The sequence below is a fragment of the Heterodontus francisci genome, chromosome 24, assembly GCF_036365525.1.
Source record: "Heterodontus francisci isolate sHetFra1 chromosome 24, sHetFra1.hap1, whole genome shotgun sequence".
Lineage (NCBI taxonomy): Eukaryota > Metazoa > Chordata > Chondrichthyes > Heterodontiformes > Heterodontidae > Heterodontus > Heterodontus francisci.
Window position 1 is genome coordinate 58456229 of NC_090394.1, and position 23131 is coordinate 58479359.

A 23131-nucleotide genomic window follows, 5' to 3' on the forward strand; every position below is an offset into this window, starting at 1 on the left:
GCTTCTGCAAAAACAAGCCATTTTGGCTAGATGCCAAGAACTACAACTTAGAGTAGAAAAAAACATTCACTCAACACTTTAATTTCAAAACATGTTTTAAACAAGGATGCAGATATTAAATGTAAACATGCTATCAAAACTGCAAATGATCGAATATCCTATTCGTATTTACTATCTAGGCTCATAATGGAAAGTTGTTCCAGCAGAACCATACACAAGCAAGGATTCAGTGTCTTGGAGAGATGGATCAAGGGAAAAGTACAGCAGGAAAGGGAAAACCCTAGAACACGTAGAATACCTTTCTTACCTCAAATTCAAATCCAATGTGGTCAATAGGTATGGTATATTTTCTTGCATAATTCTGAGACACACCGGTCAAGAAGGATTGAGTAAAATAGAATCCAGATAACCAAAACACATGGGGTGGTCCTTTATTGATCCAATCCTATATACAAAAGACATTAACAAAATGGCACTATTGTTACATTTATATCAAACAATGAAATGAGGCATTTCCATCAAACACCTTTTTAACTATCCTACATGCTCTTATGTACAGGCACAGTGGAAATATCCCATCCCTGATTTTTAAATCTCACTGCTTCATATTTGAGCTACGTTTGAAAGCAGTTCCTCATGGAGAAGGTCTAACCCATCAATATGTATATCTGAAAAAGATTTTTTTTTCTTTTTGAAATGGTGTACTGCAAAACTGAAATGACATTGACATAATAGTGTTGCATTAACCCAGTTTCATTGATTGTTTCAGCAATATATTGTTAATTCTGCTTCTTGCATTTAATCCTGGTGATTATTCCAACCCAGTTCCCCTGTTGGTATCATTAGCATTTACTGTCTAAACAAATTTATTCAAAATATTAACATACACAGAAAACAAAATAAGGAACTGTTAATTACTTTAACTGTTTTTAATTTTTTTTTTTAAAAAGACCCTTGATGAGGGGGATTTCCTTTTCTGCCACAAGTTCTCACTGACTGTGGAAATCTATAGTATTGCAGGGTGAAAAGAGGCTAGCTTATGATCTTTACTTTTTTTCTCCTCTACCATAAAACAAAATACATAACTGGTAAAAAGTTGTAGATTATGATATATTAGTTGTGTATCTCATATAAATGCTCATTATAATTCTTGATATGGTGCTTAGTTTGCAATTAATATTGAATGTTTTATGCAAAGGGTTTGTGGTGGATTACAAGGCAGCCTTTTTTTTTATTCTTTCATGGGATGTGGGCTTCCCTGGTGAGGCCAGCATTTGTTGCCCATTCCTAATTACCCTTGAGAAGGTGGTGATGAGCTGCCTTCTTGAACTGCTGCAATCCATCTGGTGCGGTTATACCCACAGTGCTGTTAGTGAGGGAGTTCCAGGATTTTGATCCAGTGACAATGAAGGAACGGTGATACATTTCCAAGTCAAGATGGTGTGTGACTTAGAGGGGAACTGGCAGGTGGTGGTGTTCCTATGCATCTGCTGTCCTTGACCTTCTAAATGGAAGAGGTTGCAAGTTTGGAAGGCACTGTCGAAGGAGACGTGGTGAGTTGCTGCAGTGGATCTTGAATATAGTACACACTGCTGCCACTGTGCAGTGATGGAGGAAGTGAATGTTTAAGGTGGTGGATGGAGTGTCGATCAAGCAGGCTGCTTTATCGTGGATGGAATCGAGCTTCCTGAGTGTTGTTGGAGCCACACTCATCCAGGCAAGTGGCGAGTTTATTGAGCTGGATAGCTAAATTCTAGCCATGTTGACATTATGTTTGAAGCAGCAATTTTGGCAAACTATATCTGTACACATTTTATAGAAGATCATACACTTGTATTAATATAGCTCAATATTTAGACAACTTTTTCAATGGATTTGTATTTATGGTGGCCAGATATCCGGCAATATAAAACAATTATTACAGTCTATCTCAACATGAAGATCCTTCGCTCAGGTGAGACATTCTGCTATAGTTTTAATTCAGTATATAGTACCTGGAAAAAATGTAACCTCATAAGAAGGTCTGCCACATAACTGCCAAGGGGTTTCAGAGATGGGTAGGATTTGGCTGCCCACATGGCTGGAACCTTGCCTATCAGCATACTGTCAAACACATTCTCCAGTTCAGCAGACATTACCACAAGACCTTTAATAGCCTTGCGTATGTTTATGAGACTGCTACGTACAACTTCAGTGAGTCTGAAAGAGAAGATACTGCAGTATGTAGAATGTTTTCACAACAAAATATTTCAACACAAATGTAGTGTATTCTCATTAAAACCTCAATGACAGAATTAGTATTTAATTCAGCCTTAGCAACATTTTCAGAATTTCTTAACATTCATTTCAGATGCTCCATCTGGTCACCCTTGGGGATTCCCAGAAAATACCTGGACAAATTAAAGAGGGTAGAGGCATGGTGTAATGGATCTTTCTTTTCCTTTGAGTCTGAGGAACAGCATTCCTCAAGATAACAGAAGAAAATTGGCCTTTCAATGTCATTGTATCCTTTTCCTCGGGTGACTGTACATACTATCTTTGAAGCTACTCCCATCAAGCAGCACAGCTAAGAACTATTAATAAAATAGTACAATGGTTATATGCAAATTCAAATAGCATGCAGGGCAACACCAGCTTTTTCTTCCAAATTAATTATGTTCTAATATTTCAAACACCAGAAGAACTCATGGTTCCAGTTCAGCAGCTTACCAGATATGCCAGCAATGTATTTATTTCCACTGTTATTTCTAATGTATCCATTTCCCCTTGCGTGCTTCTTTTCCAATCCCATTACCTCCATAGATTTGAAACCTTCATTGACTTTGTTCATGTTCCTACGTGCAACATTTGAGTTTCTGTAATATTCCTTTGGCCTCGCATCTATTGCTATATTCTAAGAGGATGGATTGGGCTGTACCAGTTGTAACAGATCAATTATTTGTTCGACACAAATTTGCTTCCATTTACAAACTATTGAGATTACTGCTGTAAGACAGTGTGATGCAAATATGTTTACTGCACTCATGCATATTCATTTCAGTTTTGTCATTGGCAATAAGGCTTGACTTAAATAAATAAAAGCAAACTACTGCAGATGCTGGAAATCTGAATAAAAACAAAAAGTGCTGGAAATACTCAGCAGGTCTGGCGGAACAAGAGTGCTCCTCTGGGCCCCACAGGGATGGAACAAGCCTTCCCTGTTCTAGAACACCCCCCTGAAATCCCCGCACACTTACCTGCAAGCCCGTGGTTGGCCAAGACTGATCCATTTTCGACAGCTGAAAGCTGCTCTGTGGCCTCTTCATTCTACACCCAGGCAGCAAGTGGATTAACATTTAAATCAGTGACTAAAATCGCCAATGGCCTGCACTGGTGGGTGGGAAATTAACTCATTGGAGTGGTTTCCCACTCTGTTAAAATTTCACAAATATCAGCATATATTCTGAACAGCTGGACTACCGTTTTCTAACCACCAAGTTTGTTTAACATTTACTCATACTTGGACTACTTAGAGAAATGTATTATCTTGTGAAGAAATAAAGGATGGATTCAATCAAAATTAAATCTTATTACCATAGAACCTCTAAAGCTTGCATGGATAGATGAGGATAGTTTACTCATAATTAGTAAGGCATTATATCAAGCTGATTTATTAGTACAGCATTAGTTTTCAGATAAAACCTATGTTCTGAATGCCATATTTTTATATAGAAAACATTTTTGTTGCACACCTGTTGAATCTAATAAGTTCTTGTCTGAGTACTGTGTTCATGGACTCTTCATACACCACTGGATATTTCTTCATCACTCCTTCCAAATTAAAGTCATCAGGTAGTTTGGATATAATGTCAGTAGCAAGATCTTCAACAACTTCCTGAAATTATGTACATTCATTAGAAGATTCTTTTTGATTTTAATATAAATATAACAGGGGGTCAGTTAGCTCTGTTGGCTAGATGGCTAGAGTGTGATGTAGAAAGATGCCGACAGCACAGGTTCAATCTCTATACCAGCTGTGGAGGCCTGCCTCTTTGCCTTGCCCCACGCTTGAGGAGTGGTGCCTCTCAAACTACATGTACCAACTGACTCTAATGTAGAGAGAGAGAGATGCCTTTGGTCCCTTGGGACTATGGCTACAACATACATAACAAATTTCTAGAAGGTTTTTTATATTTTGGATATTAAATCTTTTGTAATTTCAAATCTTCCGAGAAAAATTATTTTTTCCCAAACATTTTTAGTTTACATACTCTACCCCAAACAAATACTAATAAGAAAGCTACTCAATTGTCAGGAGTATACTTATTACAGTATTAACGGTAAAGTAGTCAAAAATGTAAACAAGGAAAGAACCTGCATTAATAAGTGCCTTTCATGATGCCAAGGTGTTTTACAGCCCATTAACTATTTTTATAGCATTAGTCATAACAAAAATTGTAGCCATTATTTTGATTTCACTTTATTTTTATGTAATATACCCTATATTATTTCTTTTTACATTTAAGACACTTTACATGGCCATTTTCCTTCGTCTCCTAGGACATACTAACCATTTTGGAGGCAGAAACCATAATGAACAAACTGTGCACCAACTGACTAACAAACTGCATCAGAGAATTTTCAAAGAGTGGCATAGTTAGATCATACAGACAATTCACATTAATCTTGTATCACACTAACAATTAATGGAAATAAGCTTGGTGCTATGGAAGAGCAGAGGGATTTGGGGCGACAGGTTCAGAGGACATTAAAGGCACCACCTCAAGACAAAAAAGCTATTTTTAAAAAATGGAATTGTTGGTTTTAATCACAAGCAGTATAGAATGTACAGCCAAGAGATGATAATGAACTTATATTAAAACCCTAATTAGATCTCAATTAGAATGCACAGTTTTGGACTCCATACTAGGAAGGATATTAAGGCTCTGGAGCGGCTACAACACAGATTCACTAGAATCCTACATGGTATTAGGAAATACAAATGCAAAGACTTATAAAAACTGGTGATTTTCTCATGAGAACAACATAGATTATCGAGCAATATGATAGAAATGTTTAAAAATAAGAAAGAATGGGACAGGGTAGATGGAAGCAGACTGTTTCAAGTAGTTGAGGGGTCTAAAACAAAGAGGCATGGATACTAGATTAAATGCAAGCCATTTATAGCAGAGAGTAAGAGAAATCTCTTTACCAAGGAAGTTCTAACCATGTGGAATTCCATTGCAGAGGTTAGCGTTTGAGGCAAAACCTATGGCTCTGATTTTGCGATCAGCGGCTAAGCAAAGGCACTCACTGTTGAACCTGAAAAAAGCCTGAGATCTAGTGATCTCTGTGGTGAGAACTTTAACTGTCTTGACGTGCATTTTTTAAATAGGAATTCTCAGCGTCAAACTGTAGTGACATCATAAGCTGGCCAATCACTAAAGAATTCTTACAGCCAACTAGGAAATGAAAAGCACAAGAATGAAATCACTTTCTAAACATTTTATGGAGAATTAAATAAATATTGGGACATACACATGGGTTAAGGTACAAGCTGAAATAGAAACCTTGAAATATATAATTTAAAAAAAAATCTAGTAATTAATCATAATGGAAACATTTATCAACATTCCACAAATATAAAATTACTTTTTCAGGGCCTGATCAGTTGTTCAGCAGTAGTTATTATTCAGATCACCTTTAAAAACCCAGTTACATCTCATTGAACAAGACTTAACTTTTATGAGGTTTCTAACAGTGGAGAGTGGGGCTAGCTAAATTGCTGTTAGAGAGCAGGTGGACCAAATGTAACCATTCAATTCTATTGTATGAAAGCAGAAAGGGGGAAGTTCTTGCCAGATCAATTGGTTTTGTTGATTGTCAGTTCTGTGGTATGGGGTGGGGTGCTGTCTATAGTGCAGCCTGTAGCCGAACAGTGAAAGGTAGACCACAACTTCAGGATTTCTGTGTTAATCTGTGCTCGCACTAGATCTTTAAATTGCAGTCAGACTCAGAAGAGTAACAGGCAGCGAACACCAACAGTTCATTGTCAAGAACCCTGAAAATTCCAGGCCCATGTCAACATTCAAGATTAGACTGAATAGGTGAATGAAGGAAAAGGCGATAAAAGGGATATGGGAACATGGCAGGTAAATGTAAATCAGAGTATTTTCTCATGTGTACTGCTCCTGTGTTGCAACTTTTTTCTACAAAAATTAGTTATGTTACCTGCAGATCCCAGTACCCTCTATTGCACTAAAGTTGAGTTAAGCCAAACACAAGTTTGAGTGATTTGCTTTCAGGATAACCCTTTTGTATTTTTACTATTTCAAGAACATGAACAAAAATTATTCCTAAAGCGTGTTATAATACACATGAGCTAAAATGTCTGCAAAGCATGCAACGATTGCTAATGGGCTTACAGAGCAAATCATGAAATAATACTGACAACTCAATATTCCTATCCAAAACTTGCAATGTCCATTTTCCAAACAATTAACTGGTTAGTAAATATATTGCAATTATAAAAATTAAGTCCAAATATATTTTAAAACTTTTTTTTTAAAGTTAAAGTTTCAGGATTTTCCAATTTGTTGTAAAAATTCAACTAGTTGATAGGTTTAAAGGTTAAATCATCAGATGCTTTCTAATTTGATCATCTTACTTGAGAAGATTTACCAGCACCACCACTCTGTCGGGGAAGAGTCAGCATCACCCCATCAAAAAGCTGATGAGTCTCCTGATTATCTTTTGTGATATCAGCATTTTCATGAAGTCCAAAGACCTCTGGATGGGCTACAGGTGGTAGACTTCGTAGGTAATCAATGTATGACTGAAAATCAAAAATAAAATAAATCATTAAAATGCATTCAATTAGAGGTACACATTACCATTTAAAAGGAAGGATTAAAATATTTCTATTAAATACAGTATCTGTAACTGAAAAAACTTTTTGTTACCCTCTAATATTCACTCCCCCTCCATATCTTTTTGCCTTTTTAGTCTTCTTGACATGGACACCTTAAACAATGGGTGGGTAGGTTAGTATGTTAGCTTTATGTCACAAACAGTAAATCTTGCTTACTGGTCTGCCTAAGAGCTATGTTGTGGCACTGTTCTTATTCCTTATATTCATGGTTTGCAAACTTCTCGTGTTTTTATACTTTATTTCTATGGGATATGTAGTGTTTTGTAGCATTTTAATCCTCTTTTTTGTCTACTTGGCCTAAGGCCTGCACAAATGGTCCGTTTCCCAGCCATTGCTTGAACCAAGAGAAAATGCAGGTTTGAATATCCCCTACAATTTTTCTTATGCTCAGCAGGGAGGTTCCTGCAGCTAAGTTCCACTTGATACGGCCAGGATCAGAACCAAGTAGGGTGGAACTTAGGAATTTTTTTTAAGCTACCCTTTTAAGTGTAGACTTTAGTATCGAATGTATTTTTTTATTTGTTCATGGATTGTCGGTGTCACTGGCTAGGCCAGCATTTATTGCCCATTCCTAATTGCCCTTGAGAAGGTGCTGGTGAGAATTAATGGATTAACTGGATAACACTGCTGATAATTCAAAATAATAATTGTATATTACCTGCTGTCATATCTCTGGATTTTCTTTTAAACTATTTTCCCACAGAAATGATCCAGGTATCAGTTATTTTAAAATATATATTTAAAGCTTGCTTTAAAAAGGTTAAATTTACAGGTCAACTGGGCTGGCAGGTGTGTATTAGCTCTCAGATGAGCCATCTGAACCCGGGGATAATAAAAGGTAATAAAAACAAGAAATGCTGGAAAGGTCTGGCAGCATCTGTGAAAAGAGAAGCAGAGTTAACGTCTCGGGTCAGTGACCCTTCTTCGGAACTGACAAATATTAGAAAAGTCACAGGTTATAAGCAAGTGAGGTGGGGGTGGGGCAAGAGATAACAAAGGAGGTCTAAATTGGACCAGGCCACATAGCTGACCAAAAGGTCACGGAGCAAAGGCAAACAATATGTTAATGGTGTGTTGAAAGACAAAGCATTAGTACAGATTAGGTGTTAATACACTGAATATTGAACAGCAGCAAGTGCAAACCTGAAAAAAAACAGTGGGTAAGCAAACTGAACAAACTAAGATGAAATGAAATAAATGCAAAAAAAGATTGTAAAAAATGTAAAAAAGAATGTAAAAACAAGGAAGAAAAAAATAACTAAAAATGAAAGTAAAATGGGGGGCTGTCATGCTCTGAAATTGTTGAACTCAATGTTCAGTCCGGCAGGCTGTAGTGTGCCTAATTGGTAGATGAGATAATAAAAGGTAACTTGACAGGCTAGAGACAATTCAAACAAAACTTCACCTCACCTGTTTTTGCTCCTTCTTTGGAGAGAAAAAAGAAATTGCATTTATATAGCACCTTTGACGACCTCAGGATGTCCCAAAGCACTTTTACAGCCAATGAAGTATTTTAAAGTGTAGTCACTAAGTCACCGTTGTAATGTTGGAAACACAGCAGCCAATTTGTGCACAAGGCCCCACAATGAGACAATGATTAATTAATTTGTTTTTAAGTGACACTGGTTGAAGGAATATTGGCCAAGATATTGGGGAGGGTTTTCTTTCTCTTCTTCAAAATACTGCCATGGGATCTTTTACATCCAACTGAGGGGGGCAGATGGAGCCTCAGTTTAACACCTCATCCAAAAAACTGCAACTCTGACAGTGCAGCACTCCCTCAGTACTGCACAGTGTCAACCTAGATTTTGTGCTGAAGTATCTGGAGTGGCATCTGAACCCACAACCCCTGACTCAGGTGGAAATGCTACCACTGAGCTTGTGCTGACTACATGAAGATTGAAGGGGAAATGCTATTGTTACAGTTCCCACATAACAGTGACTACACAAGCTGAGACACCAAAGATGCTATATAAATGTAAATTCATTCATTCTTAACATCCTTAGTTTACATCATTGTGCAAGTAGATAGAGGGCAGTGTGTCAACTCCCATAAAGTTAAGATATTCAGATCCTTAAGGGATCGACTCATGCCAATGATCCCAAGGAGGTATTTACAGCAGTCCTGAATTGCCTACCCTTTTCTCCTCAATTATAGCACAAGGAAAGGTATGATTTAATTTTACTGTGCCACTCTACATTACTTACTAATCAGAGGAAGGAAAAGTGGACAGACATATTGAATTATAAAATTATGGGGCTGAAATTTATAGGCCCGCCACCAAATGGCAGCCTGCCAAATCGGGCTGCACGTCGCAGAGCCGCCGTGATATTCAGCACGGGGGCTCATTTAAATAGCCAGGGCAAAGCGCCCTGCCCTGATGACGTGGAGGGAGCGGGCTGTCTGTCCCTGACAATGTTATCAGCTGCCTGTGCGCAGGCGTTTTTAAAGGGCTTCGAGCCTGACCATTCCATTTAAATATTTAAAGATACATTGATGTAAAAAAATTAAATAAATTTATCTTGCCCATCTCTCACAACCCCAATAGCCATAGAATTAATCACTTGCCCTCTCCCCCCCCCCCCCAAAACACTTAGCTGTCCAGCTGACCTTCACCACGCACCCCCCCCCCCCCAAAGTGCATAAACTTTACACTATAACCCTTGCCACCATCCTCTACACCAATGATATGACTTTGACTCTGCTTCCCCCCACCCCACCCCACCCCCGCACTGAGAAGCTTATCTGCTCCCCCCTCCCCACCAGTGTTCTGCCTCGGTTGCCCGGATGGGGATCCAAAGGCGCAGGAGTGCCAGCCACTGGCATGAATATCGCTCCGGGACAGATAGCGGGAGTGTATCAGAAATTAATTCATTTATTTTAATAAATTTAAATTGGGCTCCCATCGCCAAGCGGCAGGGGTCCACCATGAGGCCTCTCCACCGCTGGCAATATCAGGCTAGGCAGTCCTAGTATCAAGGTCTGTGCGGGCCTCTCCCAGAGGCATTTTCCTCCCCCCACCACCCCTCCCCCACTCCACCACGTTGAAAAATGCAGCCCATAATGTGTAACTAAAAAAAAAAATCAAAACCCTTTTTTCTTTTAAACAGTGCCTCAAGTTTGAAAAGGTAGCAAAATTCTTTCAATGGATAGCTTACCTGATATGAACCATGTGGTGGGACAAAGTAAAGCTCGCCAGGTGCAAGCTTATAATTGTCTTGGTATATTAGGTCCTTATTGTATATAATGGATAGAAGAGACAAAAGCAAACGCCTGTCTTTGTCATCTGTAACTCTACCTCCATAGTTGCATTCACCTTGAGAAATGCACAAATTTTGATAATTTGTAGAATGACAGTAACATTACCAGCTTCTATTAGTTTATTTTAATCAAATTTTCAACCAATTAATGATACAGATGCTTCAATTAATATCAGTGAAGTAACTGAATTATAAATTGTAATCATGTACCTGTTAAGTACGTTAGAGCTTCTAGTGGTACATCTTCATATTCATTCAGAAACATTTGGATCTGTCTTGTGCTTATTCGCAGATCAGACTCATTAAATTCATAAGGGATATTCCAACCTATTAAAAATTGCATTGCAAAGCAACTAAATATGGTGGTAAGGAATGTATTCATAGTACATAAAGATTTAAATGCTTAAAACCAATAAACATTAGCTTCTTTACCTCTGGTTTGAAAATTATATTAAATTGGCAATACACAATTTAAAACCTAGAATATATTAAATATATCCAACTCCTGGGGAAAGATATATTTTTCATAAATATTTCAAAACTACAAACTGGTTATTCCATGAAAAATGTTTTTCAATATCTGTTTCTGTAATACTGGAGGCTCACCTAAAGGGCCAAAGTTCCTCCTCTCTTGTACTAGAGCATGAAAAAAACAAAGTCCAAAGAGAAGTTTTTCCCAGATTTCAGGTTTGTCACAACTATTGAAGAAGGCAGTATCTGAGATTGGGTCATTGAGATATGAACGTAGCATATTTGCCCTGAGGCCCTTTGGAGGTTCATTCGTCATCTTTACCCCATTCTGAAGAATACTGACAGGAAACTTGTCTGATGGATAACTGGTCAGCCACAACCTGAAAAGACAAATCCTTTTAATTGGCACAAGAAGACACAAGTATCATAAAAGCCTTTTGAAATAATTCACACAGTAAAGACAACAAAAATACATCTTTGATGCATCTTCATCATTTAGGTCTCTGACATTCCTAAAATCACAAGCCATAGTTTATAGCACTGCAGTTAATAATGGACACACGTATCTGAATAGGAGTAGGCCATTCACTCCTTCAAGCCTCTTCCCACCATTCAATTGAATTATGACTAATCTGTGCATGGCCTATGAAATTATACTAAGAATTTCTTAAGGCAAGTTCATAATTCAACTATGCCAACTAGATAAATTGGGAGTTTTTATGTGTTTCCCTGGATCTGGAAGATCAAGCAAACAGATGGACACTGAAGCAATAATATAAGACTGCCAATGGTTCACCAGTGGTATAAATCTGTAATGAGCCTGAAGCGTAGGACTTTTGACTACTTGAAACAGATTGATTGTATTTACCCTGTCCCAGCATTCATAATTTTCAACACTCTATCATTGAGCTGTAATCTGCAATGTTCCAACAAAATATTCAATTTTCAACTCTTTGCATTCTTCAGAATGGAGTAAAGATGTATTTCCTCGTATGAATGCAAGTTCTTTCTTTGCAATCTCTTTTTTAAAAACACATGGTTGTCCTATAATCCTGTATGCCTATTTTGCCTTCGCACCTCACCTTTGCTAGCTCACTTCTCATTTTTCAAAATCTACTCAAATCCAATCTGGTGTTCCAGTTGGCCAAGAATTGTGGAAAAAGATAAAAGCCAATGCAATAAATCCTTTAAGTACCAGATTAGCTCAACACTCTATAGGAAAAAGTGTGTTTACATTTCTGAATGTAATAACCAATATTAAATTATGAATATTGAACAGAAATAGAAAATATGGACCTGAAATCCTTGTTGGTGTTTTCTGGTATTATCACCTCCTCACAGATTTTCTCCAAAGCAGGCATCCAACTAGTTGCAAGATGGCAGTTCTGCAATACGACCCAGGATCCACTTACAAGAGCACCTTCTATCATTTGTGCAGCAATAGGTCCCTGACCCTGACCAAGTGATATTGTTTGAGTGTTTTCTCCACCCATGCCAACATCATCTGCAAACTTTAGCAAGCCTGTGAGCATGGAATAAAACATTCATGAACGTAACGCAGCTAGAAACTGTATACTTTCACGAACATCTCAAGTTTGAAAATTGATGTTTTTTGCAATCTTTTTCCTCAACTGTATAGCACACAAGCAGATGGCATCGAAACACAAACAGTATAAGGGGGTAAATTTCCACAGAGATTCTCCTGTTCATCTGCACAGTTTCCATGAAAGAGTTGTGGAAATCCCCAAAAAGGGGTAAGACGTTTATGCTGTTTCTCTGGTGTTTGTGGTTTTCTGACTGATGTTATAGCAGAAAAGGAGAATTCCCAAGGAAATTCACCCCCAAAATGATCAGTAATGCAAGTCACCATTCAAATCAAAACCAGCAGAAAGAAATGGAAGTCCTCCTTAAAAGCAGGGGAAACTTCACATGACTTGAAAACTAATATACAACATGTTAGTACATCAAACATTTATAGCCTTTGTTCTATACAATATTACATTAGCATAAAATTACAGTTTGTTATTTACATTGTTCAATATTACATACCAGTATAAAGAAAATATAACTCATTGATTAAATTAAGAGACCAAAATATTTCTTCTTCAAATCCGATTTTATCAATTCTCCAAAATATCACGGTTAATGGATTAATGATTCAACAAATCAGTTTACCTGCCATGGGATCAGCTCCAGGGGAAAGAATAAATATCAAAGGTGCACAGCAATGGGAATCATTGTAACTGCCGCCAAGATCAAATGTTGGAGGTTCAACAAATGTTTTTCCCATTGTATTAGTAATGAATTGCTGCACTGCTGGAATAATTTTGTCTGGTCTGAAGCATCTGATAACAATCAAGTGATCCATTCCTTTTAAGGAACTCCAAGCATCTGGAAGTGCCACTTCATGAGGTTTTGCAGAATCATAAATGTTTTTCCACTTTTCTATGTTTTCAACCACATGCTCCATAAAACCATACAGGTCTGTCAGGTTAGATGCTCGAACAATCTCTGACCAGCATTTGTCTGATAGCCATTCAGGAGCTGGATTGGGATAAGGATTGTCAAGAGCCACACCACCAGTTAGCAGAAAACGCCATAGCTCTTCATCTATTTCTCCCTTACCCTTCATTATCCCCACATTAAGAAGCAGTGAAAAAAGTAGTTTGTCCTTTTCAAAAAGAGAACGACAGACATTGTTATAGATACTCAATGTGAAGTGTTCCGTTATAGCTAAAATTCTTTTTGCCACATTTTCACTCTTCCTACTGTTTGCAATTGACAGCACAAACAAGTTAATGAACCAAACTAGTGAGTACTGATACATTGGTTCAATGTGAGCCAAGTCAGAGATGCAAAAGAAGATAATAGACGAGTGTATGGCAACTGGTTTGTAACCCATTCGTGTGATATCTATTTCTTTCTCTGTTGCAGTTGCAATTTGTTGTTTTTCAGATATTTCCTCTGAAAGCAGTTTAGAAGAAGATAGCACTTTAATGGCAGTTTCATCTTCTAAGATATTTCCCTGTGATGATGACAAGACTTCAAGAATTTTGTCCTCTATCTCTTTAAGTTGTTTTTTGTTTTGTGCGCTCTCCAAGATCAACAGGTTCTTCTTTTCTTCCAGCTCAGGCTTTTCTTTGGCAGCTACAATTCCCAACAATTGATCTTCGAGGCCCAGAGGTGTAATCATGAAGTTTAAAAGACAAACTTTTACTGCTACTTCTGGGAGATAGTGTGGGTTTCTCAAACGAGTGGTAATATAGAATTTGAAGTCATGTGAATACTCAATTACATTTTCCCCTAATTTCATGACCTCTACTCCCTGTTGTTTAAATATTTGTTTCAGCAGTACAGGCTCAAGCATGGGATCTAGTTCTTCACCAATATTCTCTAATAAGAGTGGGGTGCCAAACTGGATGGCATTTTCTAAAGTCCTTACATAGTTAGAGTCCGATAACTTTATTACTCCAAGTCTATTGTTTTTCTCCATATTTTTGACCCATTTGTTTGCTTGACCTTGAGGATCAATCATTAAGGGCCACCTTCTCGAGTTTGATGTAATTATCCCATTGTCAATAGAGAAAGCATCAACTGGCAAGCCAGCAATTTGCCAAGCACGGATTTTTACAGGATCTCCTAAAATGTTACTTAGGGAAAAGTCATCTGAACAAGGGATCAACTTCTCTTTACATAAGATCTGCCACTCATTTTGGCATTCATGGCGATAATCAACTGTGAAAGCCCCTAAATAGGCTACAGTGCCTGATGACAGAAGTACATCACCAGTTAGATCTTTGTATTTTATTCCTAAAAGTCGGGCAGCTTCAGTCCATCTGTCCTTCTCTCCACCAAGTCCGCCTATCAGCTTTTCAGCACGCACAAGTTTCTGTGAACAGAGCTCTATGTTGTCTTCTAAATCCCTTTTTTTATCATTCATAATTTCAAAATCATCATTCAGTGCTTGCAGTTTGTCCTCCAAAGCTTTTAACTCTCCTCGTTTAACATTCAACATCTCCATCTGGACAGCAAATTCTCCTTCGGCTATCCTGAGCCGCTCACGTTTTGGAGCAACCACCTTTATTACACGTTCATACACTTCCATGGCTCTAACCCATTTACACAAACCTTCACAGGCAGAGGATACGTTTTTAATAACAGACGGCTGAAAATCTGGATGGTCTATAAACCTTTCTCGGATTCTTTTCATGTTAGCAGGTGGAATGTTGTCCTTGTCAAACATCTTCAGGCTTTCAAGGAATTTAAGGTCACCAAGAAGTTTCTTAGATGGGCCCCAATAATCCTCAATCATTTTACCTAGATGAGAATTAAGAAAAAATTATCAAGACCTAAAATTCATACTTTTAAATATTTTTGTCTATCTTCATGTGTACCGGTATTCATTTAAGGTTGTTTCAACCGGAGAGATCCTTTACAATAAATCAAAACTTTCATCTGTTTATGCAAATAAATATGTTACTATTACCAGTTTGTCAGAGAAATGTATTGGGGAAAATGTTTGTAAAATCACCTATATTGTAAATTCTTATTAGGTAAATGTATATTTACCTCTCAATTGTATATTAAATCAAATATTGGTTGTTCAATCAGACAAGGGATTCTGTAAAATCAGCAACTGATTTTTGCTGACACTTCAGATTGTATAAATTGGCATGGGAATAAGTATTGGGAACAGTTTACATCCAGTAAAGCACAAAAAAACTGACATGATGATAAATGGGGGTACATTTCTTCTGTATGTACAGTTAAAAAATATTTTGTTAAACTATTATAAACCAACTACCAAACCAATTTAGCAAAAGAATATTTCTCTAACATTACACACAAATTAGGTAAAGACACTACTGAAAGTTGCCCAGTCCATGATTAGCTTTTTCCAGATTTTTTTTTTTTATTCGTTCCTGGGATGTCGGCATTGCAGGCTAGACCAGCATTTATTGCCCAACCCTAATTGCCCATGAGAAGCTGGTGGTGAGCTGCCTTCTTAAACCGCTGCAGTCCATGTGGGATAGGTACACCTACAGTGCTGTTAGGAAGGGAGTTCCAGGATTTTGACCCAGCGACAGTGAAGGAATGGCAATATAGTTCCAAGTCAGGATGGTGTGTGGGTTGGAGGGGAGCTTGCACATGATGGTGTTCCCATGCATCTGCTGCCCTTGTTCTTCTAGGTGGTAGAGGTTGCGGGTTTGGAAGGTGCTGTCTAAGGAGCCTTGGTGCATTGCTGCAGTGCATCTTGTAGATGGTAGACTCTGCTGCCACTGTGTGTTGGTGGTGGAGGGAGTGAATGTTTGTGGATAGTGTGCCAATCAAGCAGGCTGCTTTGTCCTGGATGGTGTCGAGCTTCCTGAGTGTTGCTGGAGCTGCACCCTACCAGGCAAGTGGAGAGTATTCCATCACACTCCTGACTTGTGCCTTGTAGATGGTGGACAGGCTTTGGGGAGTCAGGAGGTGAGTTACTCGCTGCAGGATTCCTAGCCTCTGACCTGCTCTTGTAGCCACGGCATTTATATGGCTACTCCAGTTCAGTTTCTGGTCAATAGTAATGCCCAGGAAGTTGATCGAGGGGGATTCAGCGATCGTAATGCCATTGAAAGTCAAGGGGAGATGGTAAGATTCTCTCTTGTTGGAGATGATCATTGCCACCACTTGTGTGGCATGAATGTTATTTGCCACTTATCAGCCCAAGCCTGGATGTTGTCCAAGTCTTGCTGCATCTGGACACAGGCTGCTTCAGTATCTGAGGAGTTGCAAATGGTGCTGAACATTGTGCAATCATCAGCGAACATCCCCACTTCTGACCTTATCATGGAGGGTAGGTCATTGATGAAGCAGCTGAAGATGGTTGGGCCTAGGACTACCTTGGGGAACTCCTGCAGTGATGTCCTGGGAATGAGATGATTGCCCTCCAACAACCACAACCATCTTCCTTTGTGCTAGGCATGACTCCAACCAACAGAGAGTTTTCCTCTTGATTCCCATTGACTCCAGTTTTGCGAGGACTCCTTGATGCCATACTCGGTCAAATGCTGTCTTGATGTCAAGGGCTGTCACTCTCACCTCACCTCTAGAGTTCATCTCTTTTGTCCACGTTTGGACAAAGGCTGTAACGAGATCAGGAGCTGAGTGGCCCTGGCAGAACCCAAACTGAGTATCAGTGAGCAGGTTATTGCTGAGAAAGTGCCGCTTGATAACACTATCAATGACCCCTTCCATCACTTTGCTAATTGAGAGTAGACTGATTGGGTGGTAATTGGCCGGGTTGGATTTGTCCTACTTTTTGTGTACAGGACATACCTGGGCAATTTTCTACATTGCCGGGTAAATGCCAGTGTTAAGCTATACTGGAACAGCTTGAGCCAAAGTCTTCAGTACTATTGCCAGAATGTTGTCAAGGCCCATAGCCTTTGCAACATCCAGAGCCTTCAGCTGTTTCTTGATATCATGTGGAGCGAATTGGATTGGCTTGGCTGAAGACTGGCATCTGTGATGCTGGGGACCTCAGGAGGCCGAGATGGATCATCCACTCACCACCTCTGGCTGAAGCTGGATGCAAATGCTTCAGCCTTGTCTTTTGCACTGATGTGCTGGACTCCTGCATCATTGAGGATGGGGATATTTGTGGAGCCTTCTTTTCCTGATAGTTGTTTAATTGTTCACCACCATTCACGACTGGATGTGGCAGAACTGCAGAGCTTAGATCTGATCCGTTGATTGTGGGATTTCTTAGCCCTGTCTATCACATGCTGCTTCTGCTGTTTGGCATGCAAGTAGTCCTGGGTTGTAGCTTCACCAGGCTGACACCTCATCTTTAGGCTGCTCCTGACATGCCCTCCTACAGGCTTCATTGAACCAGGGTTGGTGCCCCATCTTGATGGTAATGGTAGAATGGGGGATATGCTGGGCCATGAGCTTACAGATTGTGGTTGAATACAATTCTGCTGCTGCTGATGGCCCACAGCACCTCTTGGAGTTGCTAGATCTGTTTGAAATCTATCCCATTTAACACGGTGATAGTGCCACACAACCTACTGATGGGTATCCTCAACGTGAGGATGGAACTTAGTCTCCGCAACGACAATGTGGTCGTTGCTCTTACCAAGACTGTCATGGACAGATGCATCTGCGACAGCTAGATTGGTGAGGTCAGGTAGGTTTTTCCTTGTTGGTTCCCTCACCAGCTGTCACAGACCCAGTCGAGCAGCTATGTCCTTTAGGACTCAGCCAGTCTTGGTGATGAACATTGAAGTCCCCCACCCAGAGTACAATCTGTGCCCTTGCTACCTTGGTGCTTCTTCCAATTGGTGTTCATATGAAGAAGCACTGATTCATCAGCTGAGGCAGGGAGGGGGGAGCGCACGGTAGGTGATAATCAGCAGGAGGTTTCCTTGCCCGTGTTTGACCTGATGCCATGAGACGTCATGGGGTCCAGAGTCAATGTTAACAACTCACAGGGCAACTCCCTCTCAACTGTATACCACTGTGCCACCACCTCTGCTGGGGGACAGGACATACCTGAGGATGGTGATGTCTGGAACATTGTCTCTAAAGTATGATTTTGTGAGTATGACTATGTCAGGCTGCTGCTTGACTAATCTGTGGGACAGCTCTCTCACATTTGTCACAAGTACCCAGATGTTAGTAAGGAGGGCTTTGCAGGGTCAACAGGGCTGGGTTTGCAGCTCTTGTCCTTCTAGATGGTAGAGGTTGCAGGTATGAGGCTGGTGGGATATGGCATTTGAAGATGAATTCACTGACCTTGATTATTGGTGTGAGGTCACTGAACTACTTTCAGCACTGAATCTTGTTTCTCGGGGCTTGACTGCTTGCATTGACTGCCATGGTTAACTGCTCCCACTGTCTTTGCACAGTTCATCTGGAGGGCCTCCTGGACCTCGGTAGATAAAGGACCTCTCTCCTCTTCCCCACCAAGGTGTTTAATGCAGCGTCAGAGAACCTTATAGATCACGTTCTTCCATGTTGTGCCATTATTCACTCTTCTTCCCGCTCAGACTCTTCCGCAAACAGTTGCAGCACCTGCTCCAGCCAGAATACATTTCCCCTTTAAGAGGTGCAAGCTGGCTCTATGTAATGCAGGCTAACTAAGTGGTGCTAGTCTTGCACAAACTTGGGCCCCCTGCTGATGCATACAGTCTTAGCACTGGCTGCATGCAACAATCATGCAAATTAGCAGGCAGCATGCCCATTGGAAGCAACGGGGTGGGGGTAATACTACATCACAATCTCCACACTCATTATTAGGAGCTATCTAATTTAGCCCCCCTGTTTTTACAGCTTGCATTGATTTGTTATCTGAGTATTGTTCACCTGGGGAGCACTACCTCTCATTGCTTTGCATGGAAAGTTCATAGCAAGTGTGGCCAAGTCTATGGGACTACATGTGTGATGTCCATGACTCCTTGCAAATCGGAGAAGCCAGCCAGCACGGAAGCATGTCCTAGAGCCCTTTCATTCTAATTGCTGGCATCCATTGGGAAAGTTAGTTAGTAGCTGGCCCTGGCAAAGAGGGTATTGCTGTATTTCCTACTGCACTTATGAACTGAGAGATGTGGGAATTATCTTCTGCAGCACCTTGGAAAGATCCTTATGCAAAGAAGTTAAGGTCTATGGTGACTGTTACTGCCACAGAAAACCATAGCCACCTGAAGCAGCAGGCAGTGGTCTTGTTGCAGGAGGATGCAGAGCTCTGCGACAACCTTCTTGGAAAAATGCAAGTCAGATGGTGATCAAGCCTCAAACACAAATAGTTTAAAGAAAAAAGAACTTGCATTGCTATAGTGCCTTTCACATACTGGGTATCCCAAAGTGCTTTACAGCCAATGAAGTACTTTGGTAATACAACCAAATCAAAGTGGCAAGAATGGCATCCATCATAAGTTGTGTGCTTATTTAAGAAGTGTAAGCAGAATAAATGCAGAAACAAAGCAATCCCCAAGGCACACACTCCTGTGGAAATCAAAAAATGCAATTGCAGATACCTATACCTAAGCGTTTGTAGGTGAGTGCTCATTTAAATACTGCTTCCAAAGGACCTTGGACCCAATCCTGCTGGGTTTACTCAACAGCATCAGTGCTGGATGGAACTTCCATTTCGATACATTAAAATCACAGTAGGGTTCTAATGGCATCATAGTTAGGGCCCTATCAAATTCACGGTCAAATTTTACAGTCATGACATTGTAAGAATCGTGAATTTCACTATTTCATGTATTTAAATTGTAAATTTCATGGTGTCACAACAAACCATGAAAATGATCTATTTAAAACAAAAAAAGACGAGGGAGGTTTCTGGTTTCAAATGGCATTTATTGTATACTCAAAAACTATTGTTAAAAAACTGACTATAAACCGGTTATATTCTTTACTTGCTGAAGTCAGTATAACACCATCGGCATGCAGAATTTGGCTTCCAAATTCTTTCACTTGATGTGTTGCAGTAATGGTTGTGGCATTTTTGATTTGTTCATTCTGGCATTCTCACTTGTTTGCTAACACTTGAGACTTCTCTCAAAACTGCACTGGAAGCCCTCACTCACCTACCAATCTACCAATACTCACTGAATCATACCTTACAATGTCCCACACACCGCCATCACGATCCCCGGGTATGTCCTGCCACCATCAGCACAGACCAGCAGAGGTGGTGGCACAGTGGTATACAGTCTGGAGGGAGTTCCCCTTGGAGCCCTCAACATTGACTGCAGACCTCATGAAGTCTCATGGCATCAGGTCAAACATGGGCAAAGAAACCTCCTGCTGATTACCACCTACCGCCCCCCTCAGCTGATGAATCAGTACTCCTCCATGTTGAACACCACTTGGAGGAAGCATTGGGGGTGGTAAGGGCCCAGACTGTACTCTGGGTGAGGGACTTCAATGTCTATCACCAAGAGTGGTTCGGTAGCATCATTACTGACCGAGCTGGCCGAGTCCTAAAGGACATAGCTGCTAGACTGGGTCTACGGCAGGTGGTGAGGGAACCAACAAGAGGGAAAAATGTACTTGTCCTCACTAATCTGCCTGTCGCAGATGCATCTGTCCATGACAGTACTGGTAGGAGTGACCACTGCACAGTCCTTGTGGAGACAAAGTCCCATCTTCACATTGATGATACCTTCCATTGTATTGTGTGGCACTACCACTGTGCTAAATGGGATAGATTTCAAACAAATCTAGCAATGCAAAACTAGGCATCCATGAGGAGCTGTGGGCCATCAGCAGCAGAATTGTACTCAACCACAAAATGTAACCTCATGGCCCGGCATATCCCCCACTCTACCATCACCATCAAGCCAGGGGACCAACCCTGGTTCAATGAAGAGTGCAGGAGGGCATGCCAGGAGCAGCACCAGGCATACCTCAAAATGAAGTGTCAACCTGGTGAAACTACAACCCAGGATTACTTGCATGCCAAACAGCGTAAGCAGCTTGCGATAGAGCTAAGCGATCCCATCACCAACATATCAGATCTAAACTCTGCAATCCTGCCACATCCAGTCATGAATGGTGATGGACAATTAAACAACTAACTGGAGCAGGTGGCTCCACAAATATCCCCATCCTCAATGATGGGGGAGCCCAGCACATAAGTGCAAAAGATAAGGCTGAAGCATTTGCAACAATCTTCAGCCAGAAGTGCCAAGTTGATGATCCATCTCTACCTCCTCCTGAAGTCACCAGCATCACAGATGCCAGTCTTCGGCCAATTCAATTCACTCTGCGTGATCTCAAGAAACGACTGAAGGGACTGGATACTGCCAAGGCTATGGGCCCTGACAACATTCCAACAATAGTACTGAAGACCTGTGATCCAGAACTTGCCGTGTCCCTAGCCAAGTTGTTCCAGTACAGCTACAACACTTGCATCTACCCGACAATGTGGAAAATTTGATGTTCAATGGCATTACCATTGCTAGATTCCCCACTATCAAAATCCTGGGCGTTACCATTGACCAGAAACTGAATTGGACCAGCCACATAAATACCGTGGCTACAAGAGCAGGTCAGAGGCTGGGAATTCTGTGGCATGTAACTCACCTCTTGACTCCCCAAAGCTTGTCCACCATCTACAAGGCACAAGTCAGGTGTGTAATGGAATACTCTCCACTTGCCTAGATGCGTACAGATCCAACAACACTCAAGAAGCTCAACACCATCCAGGACAAAGCGGCCCGCTTGATTGGCACCCCATCCATCACCTTCGACATTCACTCCCTTCACCACCGACACACAGTGGCAGCAGTGTGTCACATCTACAAATGCACTGCAGCAACGCACCAAGGCTCCTTCGACAGCACCTTCCAAACCTGTGACCTCTACCACCTAGAAGGACAAGGGCAGCAGATGCATGGGAACAACACCACCTGCAAGTTCTCCTCCAAGCCACACACCATCCTGACTTGAAACTATATTACCATTCCTTGACTGTCGCTGGGTCAAAACCTGGAACTCCCTTGCTAACAGTAACGTGGGTATACCTACACCCCAAGGCCTGCAGTGGTTTAAAAAGGCAGCTCACCACTACCTTCTCAAGGGCAATTAGGGATGGGCAATAAATGCTGGCTTAGCCAGCAAAGCCCATATCCCACGAACGAATATTAAAAAAAGAGCCATCAGCTCAGATACTGAGACTGAACATAATTTGGAGGATAGTGTAGAAGCAGAATCTGCATGTGGTGAGCCACTTGGTCATGGCTGTGAGGTGCTTTGAGGCATCTGGCTGTCATGAAAGGCATTACTTTAATGAAACTCTTTTTTCCAATGTAGAACTACACATATCACCGAGCTTTGTTATCACCACTGCAGTTTTGGCTTACCAGTTTATGATCTGGTTCAGCAGTTTCAAATTAGATCTTCCAGGATAGCCATTCCTTAGGTTTCCCTGACTGCAATTATTGTTACCTTAAGTAAAACAGTTATAATGAACGAGTTAAAGTAATGTTATGAATAAGTTAATACCATACCTGATCCAGTTGGATCTGGTTTTCGTTCTGGTTTTATCCCTTTTATTACACAGATACTTTCCATCACCAGCTTTACAGGACCCGGTGGATTTTGCATAGTCTTTACAACTGTGATGTCAGCAGGCTTCAAGGTATCCAGCGCTGCCACGGCAGCCTCTAGTGCTGGCATGGCTTCTGCAAGATCGCCCTCACATTCATCCTACAAAAACATTCCAAAAAGTAAAACATTATATTAAATTGAAGAATACGTTTCTAGTGATGTGTAGAATATCTTGTTGCAGAAAAAAGACAACTTCAGTGCGACAACAGGAGCCCTAGCAAGTAATTCTCGTCAGTAGTTCATTTCTGAGAACATAATTTCAGTTCCCAATTTGCTTCCTGGACCACAATAATATGTTAATCAGATCACTGTGTGATCACTTTTAATTAAGTCTGCAAAATGTTTAACGTCAGTAAACAAAGGAGCATTATCAATGATTACTTAGTT

The 23131-nt window shown here is 40.5% G+C and overlaps 2 protein-coding genes across 8 annotated transcripts in view; one reads left to right on the forward strand and one right to left on the reverse strand.

The window, feature by feature from the left end:
* The window catches only part of lyrm1 (LYR motif containing 1), a 48853-nt gene extending 45228 nt beyond the window's left edge, over positions 1-3625 (forward strand). For 2 of the 4 annotated variants that reach the window (XM_068056290.1, XM_068056291.1), the window contains one exon: positions 2351-3625. In XM_068056290.1, the coding sequence (XP_067912391.1) occupies positions 2351-2425 (75 nt within the window). In that variant the 3' untranslated portion in view covers positions 2426-3625. Of the gene's footprint in view, positions 1-179; positions 1019-2350 lie in introns of those variants that run through there. The other 2 variants (XM_068056286.1, XM_068056287.1) reach the window with 1 other exon arrangement.
* Positions 1-23131, reverse strand: part of dnah3 (dynein axonemal heavy chain 3) — a 217313-nt gene that overhangs the window by 829 nt on the left and 193353 nt on the right. For 3 of the 4 annotated variants that reach the window (XM_068056265.1, XM_068056264.1, XM_068056266.1), the window contains 10 exons: positions 22645-22843; positions 12818-14959; positions 11939-12164; positions 10778-11022; positions 10382-10498; positions 10070-10227; positions 6647-6814; positions 3732-3874; positions 1995-2199; positions 308-445 (listed from right to left, as the gene is read on the reverse strand). In XM_068056265.1, the coding sequence (XP_067912366.1) occupies positions 308-445; positions 1995-2199; positions 3732-3874; positions 6647-6814; positions 10070-10227; positions 10382-10498; positions 10778-11022; positions 11939-12164; positions 12818-14959; positions 22645-22843 (3741 nt within the window). Of the gene's footprint in view, positions 1-307; positions 446-1994; positions 2200-2358; positions 2574-3731; positions 3875-6646; positions 6815-10069; positions 10228-10381; positions 10499-10777; positions 11023-11938; positions 12165-12817; positions 14960-22644; positions 22844-23131 lie in introns of those variants that run through there. The other variant, XM_068056268.1, reaches the window with a different exon arrangement.